Genomic DNA, 9,416 nt, shown 5'->3' on the forward strand with positions numbered 1-9,416 from the left:
TGATTTTTCACAATCATTATAACTCAGATTTTTCCTACATACTCTTATTATTAAATACATTAAAATTTGATAAATTATATAATTTTTTCTTACAAATAATATGGAAAAATGTTCAGTAGTCCTTTGTATACATGTATTTGTAATTTTAGAGAGTCCTGGTTTCAACTATTTTAATTCAAGGTATAGTAATTATTGAAATATGTTAAATGGTAATTTCTAACATTTTGGATCCGACACAATAAGATATTGCTAAAGGAAATTCCATTTATAGCTTCAATAGTTAATGTCTGAAAGATTTATTTTCATAAGAAGAAGAACATATCATTATTACATGGATTGTTTCACCTTTGCATGTTCTACAAATCAACACGTCACACATAGAAAGAAAAATATATATCCAAAGGTTATTTGGTCAGTCATGCGCAAGATCTGATTGTTTTATTATCATTAGATGCTAACATATGTGACACCGTAGAATTATTATTATCAACTGTATAGAAAAATGTCGCTTCCTGCTCATCAAAAGATATAACACAACACGAAGCGCGATTTCCGAATTGTTTCCGTTCATATTGTGGTTTGCTTTCGTATTTCATTACTACTGTACCTATAATCTGATCTTATAGATTCTGAATACATTTTCATTGATCAATAACTTAAAATTTCATTCAAACAAAGACCGTTAACTTCTTCGACGTTTAAATGATGAAGAATGGCCTAATTAATGATAGTATATCATTATGCCAACCATGCTTACAAATGTCTGTAATTTCCGTTTTTTAAAAGTAATTTTATGGTTGAGTTATATTCCCTTCAACAAAATAATACTTACAACGGAACCCCCTTTCTTAGAAAATAATTTAACTGCATGCTGGATGAAGACTTATTGTGAAAAGTATTGCACGTGACGAATTTAACTATGCCCGGTAAAACGTACCATTATACTATTGGAAGGTTACCCAGTGGAGCAAAGGGATAGCTATTAATCTCTAATGTTGTAAGGAGACCATACAGGAAAGGATATCTAAGCTTTCAGGAAAAGCAGTCTTTTATATCAGCTAAATGGACCCTTCCTATCAAAAGAGGAAACCTATAAGGCAATTAATGATACTAAATGAAGCTCTTGGCCAAGACTCTTCATAGTTCTTATTACATTTTGCACGGAACATCTTAATACAAGGACATACCAGAGTCCATCAACGACATGCTATTTTGATGTACAGCGTTTTAAAGATCTTAAAACCAAAGAGGAGGAAAATGGAGTCTTCTTTATATTTATATGAAATGTATCTTATTTAGACATGAAATGTGATCTATATAGACAGTGATCGATTAAAGAAACAAATCAAGGCGCAAACAGTCCGTCTCTTTGCTGAGAATAATGCAAGAAGAAATGATCAAGGGACCAATTTCAGTTAATGAAGATGAAATCGAGTCCATAAAGAAACATTACTTACACGAATGATTGTAGGTCTGCAGTATAAAATGTCATTTTGCTGGCTTTGGTGTCATGTAGTCTGTAGTAAATTGTTTCGATTTGCTTGAGGTGAAAACATGTCTCAAATGCAAAGTAGTGAGAAAATGAAATCAATACATCAATAAAGTCTTTATTTAGTACGTCTTGACAAAACTGAACATTTTTATCTCCTTTAACAACTGTTTAATAACTGTCTTTTTAAAAATAAGACTTAACAAAAATGACATCAAAATCACAGTTTTCATAACTTCATTGGCAATTAAGATTCAAGTGCTTTGAAAATATTCGCGAAAACGACAGATGTTTCAATGGAGAATCAAATATTACATTTATTTTCTTTTTTTATTAAATTCTTTAATGTTTAACATTTTTGAAATTCCAAACCAAACACTTATTGAAAGACTAAAACATTGCAAAAACATAGTACATGCCTTAATCATTATGAGATTCCAAGGAAAATGTAAAATTATTATAAATTTAGACTAAAACGATGACAGAAAGAATTGGGCCTTTTTAATAGAAACTTAAAATTTATGAATATAAACAAAACTGCAAAGTCAATCAAACCTGAATAATTGAAATACAATGTCTACATGTATATTGAAATAGACAGAACAAAACGCTAATAAATTGAAGATCTTCCTATTTTTCTCCCTAGATTCCTGGGCGATTTTTAAAAATATTTCTTCTAAGGTCGGCAAATGAATTTCATCTTCTTTTTTTTTTTTGTATGCAATTCAAAGTATATTAATATTGTCATCAAGTGGAGAATCACGGTGGATGCGGTCGGTTATACAAGAAAAAATGTGGATTAAGGGCCTATTTTTTAGGCGAAAAAAAGAAAAGAAGATATTGTATCAAGGCAAAAATTTAGAGTTGATGTATATCATTCTAATAAAGGAAAACTTTTCAAAAGTAACCAGCATCGATGAAGAGATTTTGAAATAACTGGTAAACAAATATCTTACACAATTAAGCCAATTAACAAATATGATATACTATCAATTAAAAAATATATTGATTACATATAGTGTGTTATAGATTTTGGTGAATCAATTTTAAAAGACAAGGCAGATCAATCTAACTACATAATAGTACATGTACTTAGAAAACAAAAGGTACTCTTAAGTCTGCAGTTTATACACTATAATGTAGATGTTCATAATATATATACATATTACTATATACAGTATATAGGCTACAAACATGCTAGTAAATATCCTTTAGTCTATCAAGAAACAATCGTTGCAATTATGTCAGGTTATAACATGGGTTAATAAAGCATTTAGAATTTGCATGATTTCTGTTCGTTCCAACATTAAATGCTGATTTTCCGTATGTCAATTGTTTCTGAATGCATGCCCTCTATTATCTTTGACACAAATATACCTCACAAATCATGAGACATGCCACAAAACAATACATAAAATATATATATTTACATAAGATAAAAAAGATGGCGAAATCTAGACAAAATGAAGAGCATAAATTTATTGTTTTATGTAACTTGATACAAAGATTCTTTTTCTAAAAGATTTTATTTCTATAAAGATTTCAAAATATTTACAAGGATCAAAATCATTTCCTAACCAAAAACAATTTTAGCCTAACGTACCATCATCTATTATCAATGGGTCCTTGCATTCATACATGTACGTATATCACCAGTTAACGTTTGCATGAACATTCATACTAATGGAATACAAAAAAAAAAATAATAATACTTAAAGCTGAGCTGAATGCTAAACACGCGTACTATATTTATTTTCAAATGTTCTTAGAAACTGAAAGAACTGAAAATACCCCGGTACTTACTTAAATATTTTTTTTATTATTATTTTTCATTCTTAATTATTAAATATTCCGATACAGAAAACCCTTAACTTTATTATAAAACGAATCCATGAGAAAAAAATATTCTCCTCAAAAGATAATATTGATTTTACTTACAGTCAAACAATAAAAAAAAAAAATTCCCTTCCGAGTTACCGTATGTCCGTTTGCCGCCATCCTGGAGGTCAAATTAGTGAATTTCCTCAAGCATGTTTGACAGACATAAAGTGGGGGATATTGTTTAAATGCAAAAAATTCTTTAAAAAGAGATTAAAAACGTTTATTTGTCAGAAAACTTGCATTCTATACCTCAATAAGTAGGGCAAGTTTTCATTGTTTCATTCTGAATAAATCTGGGCATATATTTACCTCCAATATGGCGACCGACAAGAAATAGAGAAATAACTTTTGCTAAATTTAAACTACATCTATCGAAAACAATCTATAATGTATAACAGTCAGTTAAGATCTAATAATTATTTTTCTTGGAAAGCAATTAAAACAATATATGTACATATAACTCGTGATCAATTTTTTACAGTAGCACCAGTTTTTAAAAACTTGAGCCATTGATACTCTTTAAAAAAAGCTCTACATAATTTGTCACATGCAAAACCACTAACGCCTGCTACGCTACCAAATCCCAAATGCACAAGCACTTTTTCCAACAATACGGATTTTTACACAACAGTCACACTTGTAAAACAGACCAGAGTACACATCTCGAAACTAATGTAGGAATGTCCTTGTTTTTTTTGTCTGGTAATTGAAGCATTGTCGAATAACGGTTAAGTTAAGAAATGTTTGGTTTGAAAACTACTTTGAAAAAAAAGATGAATTATATTTTCAAGAAATTGTACATCTGATTATTAGCTTACGTGACCTTCAAATAGTTTCTCTGTTGTGCCTCTGGGAGTAACTGGTACATGCAAAGAACAGGGACTCAAAATAACCGGTAATTTTTTTTTTTCGGATCATCTCGTTTTAAGAAAATATTTATTATAAAAATTGCTGTCTATAAACATCACCCACACATGTATAGGCATGACCTTCGACCCGAGTTCGTCCAAGACATTGTCGAATCACATACGCCCCATTCCGACACACGGCAAAATTAATGTGATTGTTCAAACACTGAAATCTCTGGCCATTATGGCAAGGTCTACAGGGTCCAGCGAGGAGGCAGTTATGTCCTAAGAAACAACCTGTCAAAAGAAAGGTAAAAAAAATATGGTCAGGTTGCTTTCGGGACTGCATTGAGTTTTAAATATATCGTTATACTATATTGAACGGTAAACCGTCAAAATGTTGCATGTTATGATTGAAAATAACAAAAAGTAATAATTAATGGAAAAACAATAAACTATCAGTGCTTTGCACCAAAAACAACAAACTATCTGTGCTTTGCACAACTATAAGAGCTACTAATTTTTAAAAAAACATTAAATCAAAAATAAAAAGTTAATCGAATGCAATAGCACTTTTCAAAATCTTTTTTCTGGATTTCTACTAAATCCAACATATACATTATACAACATATAAAATCCTAAAATTATTTGGTCTCCTACAGATGTGAAAATCTCGAACGACTTTTTAAAGAGTTATTATCCCTTAATTGTACATATACTAACGAATCTCCATAGTAAAGGGTATTTCAAAATTATCCTACGATAACCCTCAGAGTTCGAGCATATGCATTAAGAAAAATAGGAACATACCAGGCATCTTTTGATTATCCCTGATAAACTCTTGTTGTAAATTATTTATCCGGTTTTCATTTACAAGTCCTCGCACCATCGATGGCATTACTATCGGATGTCTTCGATTATTTCCATTCAGTCGTCTCGGGAAAGTTGGTCCCATTCGCTTTTGTTGTGAGACAAAATCACTTTCCCAAGGCCAGTCATTTTTAAAATCACAAAAGAATTTAATGGACACTTCTGTCTTTTTTATTGATGGACAGTTCTCACCAAGTGGTAGATTCCACATATCATAGACATTTTCTCCATAATGACGTCCATATAATTTCGGCATCCGTGACGTCACTCTTATGACACCATTGCATGGTCTATACTCCGTGCTTCCTGGCATATTATTCTTGCAGTAGGCTCTGCAAACCCTGCCACATGAGTCGCGAGCAGATAAAATAACTTCTGCCACACCATTTTCAGGATTTTTAACAGCAACGTATGCCATTGAATTAGACATGGCTAATCTCGTATCCATAACAGCAAATTCGGCATAAGTTCCTTTATAATTTAAACCACGTGACTGAATTGTCACGCGACCTGCATTTCTATCTGTATCATCCTTACATCGTGAATATTTTGCTAAATTGTCAGTTTTAAGTATATCTTCCATTCCGTATGTTTTTGGTGAATAAATATCTCCTCGTCGATATAGGTTTCCATTGAAAACGGGATAAGAACGGTACATTTTCTTCTCTGGTGGACGAACACATATAACCTCTACAGGGATATAAACCCATTGTCTTATGTCTTGAGCTCCATCGCAACTAAAACGGTTTTGTACAGCATTATCTGTTCTGGTAGCATTGCATTCTTCATCTTCCGAATCGCTTGTTCTGTACACACTTGCTATGGTTTTCGATATACATCTTGGAGGATTGTGTTTGGTATCACAACGTAAGTATGGTGATCCACAATAAGGTCTGAGCTTGGAACAGGTAGGTTTAGGTTTGTAACTAACCAAGGCTGCTAAACCATGTGAATAACCATCAATATTCCGCAATGCTGCAAACCCTGATAGTCGCAGTGGGTGATGCGCCTCCTCACCGTAATCTTCAGGATAATCTTTCGCTGGATTAACACCAAAGGTAGCCTGTCTCTCTCTAAATTTTTCCCAAATATAATCCACATAAGCATGGAGGTTGAAAAACGCAGGATCCTGTGAGGAAGTTTCCAGATCAGCTATTTGTCCGTTTCCGCCTCCAATCCAGTTATGAATTCCGCCATGTTGTTCCTCCAGATTATCTTCTTCTTCGGCATTGGGTGCAATGATTTCGGCATTCCTTGTTTTATTTAGAATCCTCTGTATGCCCTCGGTTGTCCACAGTTCTCCATCGTCGCCATAGTTACGAACAAGAGGTCCGGATGGGGTTGACCAGTTTGCGTAAGGTCCAGATGTTACAACGCCATTTCCGTTTCCAAAGAATTTCTCGCAGAATAAAACAGATTGTGTCGAGTCTCTTAAAGGTTCATCAAAATCACCGGCAAAGTAGGGAATTGTAACACCGGGTACTATCTGTCGTAGAGCATTTTCCATCCTAAAAAATCAGGTATAGGATTTTACTGTCAGTCGATGTTATGTAATATATCACACTACTATATGTAAATGTTTTAATTTTAATACCTTATTGGGATTGCTTATAAATATTAAGGAAATATGTGTATATCTTAACATATATATTTTCTATCAAAAACTTGGCTGTCATCATTCTCTATAACGGTTTTGGATATCTTCATTGTATTCTCAAGATTTTCACTTGCAAATACCGATATTGCGTGTCAAATAATTATTTCTTAGAAAATATAAATGTTGCCTCGTAAAGAAGATAAAGATATAAGAATGATTTTGAAATTCTGAGGTGAAGTATGACATATGAACCAATACCTTATCCTTGTCAAATAAGACATATGCCATCGACTGATATTTACCACCTTGTAAAAAAAACATCTCAAATTTCAGCTAGTCACTCATATACAGAAATGGTCCTTATATTTTGTAATTGCATAAAAATCAAGAAGACACAAGTAAAAATTTCTTTCTGTTTCATATCCCAAACATAACTGAACATGTATTGTGGCTAATGACACTAAACTGTGGGTTCTGGTACATGTATACGTATTTCAGAACAATCCCATTTTAGGGGTGGGAATCTTTCCAAAAAATAGCTTACACTATGAGGTAAATTCTATGCCATCCCATAAAGTTTGGTCCCTCGTGAGCAGAATTTATAATGGCGCCTTCGTGGAGAGCAGCAATGACGTCATATCTGTTCGATTTACCAATCTGAAATAAGTAAAAGAAACATACGATGAAGTTCAGAACAAGTGCTAGGAAACATCATAGTTAGTTTGAATTGAACACCGGAAGTGATGTATGAGGTCACTGACCTTTGAAAGCAATTTAGAATAGTTTCGTCTTGGTTATCGAAAATTAAATATACTAGTATTTACGATTCAATGACTGTAACTGTCGTTTTCAATTTAGTATTTAACAAAAATTAATGTAATGAAAAACATGTAACTATAACTTTTTATCATGTTTAATTTTATTGATCATAAGAAAAAATTCCCACCACCTAAAACAAAAAAAAAACTCACATATTACATGTAAAGTATATTCTATTTAACTTTAAAATATCAAAATATATACGAAAACAACAATTTTTTTTCTCTGTAGGTATTTTTTTAAAAGAATATTAATTTTTTAATTCATTTCATTGTTACTATAAAAGTTTGCAATACCGTTTATTCAAGAAATTTTACCAGAAAATGAAAATTAATATATTTCATAGACCTGATCTTCGCAAGCCAAGGGTTTTTGGTCCGTTCACTCCCTGCCAAGGGTTTGTGGGGAGTGAAGCAGGCCGAAAACCCTTGGCTTGCGAAGATGCATAGACCTTAATTCTCAAATTAAATGTCCAATTGATCTTTAACTTGTAAATTCAAATATATGTAATTTGGGGAATGTTCATGCCTCAGATATCCCCCAAAAGGTCTATAATGTTTTATTTTAAATCAAAAGTCTACAATGTATAGTAAGTTTAATTTTCAAATTTGATAAAGGAAATGTAAACCAAAGAATTCGAGTAAAATATTAAAGTATTGTGTCACAATAAACTAAAATTAATTATTTTAAAGTTATCTTTAATTTAAATTAACTTATTAAAGGATGAAAATAGTCTTAATAATTTAAGATTTTTTGGGGTTATGTATTTACCCGAAGTCGCTTCAACATATTGACAGCATGGTGATAAGCCTCCCTTTCTTTCTCAGTCATCATTCTGTATTCCTTTCTCCATCTGTGTTCAGCATTAGGATGAAAAACATCTATTCCGCTCCCATAGAAGACCACTGGAGGGGGGAGAAGACTCTCTATGTAATGCGTTTCCTCCACAGTCATATTACTTCCCTGATTCAACATGGCGCGATTGCAAGCTGCTCTTTGCATACACTTCCAGTAAATTTTGGCACCAATGCTTCGTTGTAAGTTAGTTTTTCTATACTGTGTATTTAAACAATCTTCAATATCCCCTGGAGTTGTCATTTCTTCTATCATTGAATTTCCAAAGTGAAACGAAAGTAATCCAGATAACAAAAGTAGAATATACATCTTTTTTTAAAAAGAGAAGAATATAAAAATACTTAAAAGTTACAGTTTAATTTTGAATTAATGCTCCAACTATGTCATGAAATTTGCTTGCGCTTCATATTATGAAATGACCACAAAGCAAAATCATGTCTATATTTGGGTCAACACTGAGTGAGAATAAACATCACAGTGTCAAAAGTACTCTTCATAACACGTTTCCATGCACAAGAGATCAGCATTCATAAATTAGCCATTCATATAAAAAGATTTTCCATCGGTATACCTTCCACTATGCTCCTAGAATTGACCTATATACAAAGAATGACAGGTTTAAGTCCATTTTATGATCCCTTGTCATATTGATCGCCGAATTCGACAAAAACCAATCAAATGGAAGCGATCAATATGTTTTTGACCGGGTTCGGATTTTTTTTGAAAATTTTGGTCGGAGAAAAAAAAATTCCAGCCAATTTTGTTTCGGGAGTGCTGAAGTTGGTAGAATGACCGCGGAGTTTATTTAATTTTAATGAATAAATTACGTCTTTTTGTCAGTTCAATCCACCATCAAACATCGTGCAATAAATTCCTAACCCTAACAACATGTGTTTTTAAAATAAAAACTGATTCCGAATAATGTGAAGTCATGTCCGGTACCTTGAGAACAAAAAAATGTCAAGTAATCAAAATAGGTGTTTTCTCTCCCAAAACAAGATTTAAGAAAATTATTCAAGGAAAGTTTATTTACGACATGCGCTATCATCATGTAAGG

The 9,416-nt window shown here is 32.3% G+C and overlaps 1 protein-coding gene across 1 annotated transcript; it reads right to left on the minus strand.

Moving 5' to 3' along the window:
• Positions 1–4,309: 4,309 nt before the first annotated feature.
• LOC134282624 (uncharacterized) lies at positions 4,310–8,668 on the minus strand. Its single transcript, XM_062765021.1, has 4 exons — positions 8,276–8,668; positions 7,230–7,342; positions 5,029–6,596; positions 4,310–4,515 (listed from the first exon to the last, which is right to left on the minus strand). Exons 1-4 carry the CDS (start codon positions 8,666–8,668, stop codon positions 4,310–4,312), a joined length of 2,280 nt encoding a protein of 759 aa, XP_062621005.1.
• Between the last annotated feature and the right edge of the window lie 748 nt (positions 8,669–9,416).

Source organism: Saccostrea cucullata, unplaced genomic scaffold (genome assembly GCF_032062105.1).
Source record: "Saccostrea cucullata isolate Sc308-1 unplaced genomic scaffold, CSIRO_AGI_Scuc_v1 ctg183, whole genome shotgun sequence".
Classification (NCBI taxonomy): Eukaryota; Metazoa; Mollusca; class Bivalvia; order Ostreida; family Ostreidae; genus Saccostrea; species Saccostrea cuccullata.

Coding starts and splice junctions, on each gene's coding strand:
- LOC134282624 (XM_062765021.1), bottom strand. CDS start 8,668: ATGTATATTCTACTTTTGTTATCTGGATTACTTTCGTTTCACTTTGGA. Junction 7,343..8,275: donor ATATGTTGAAGCGACTTCGG/GTAAATACATAA, acceptor TACTTATTTCAG/ATTGGTAAATCGAACAGATA. Junction 6,597..7,229: donor CATAGAATTTACCTCATAGT/GTAAGCTATTTT, acceptor CTGATTTTTTAG/GATGGAAAATGCTCTACGAC.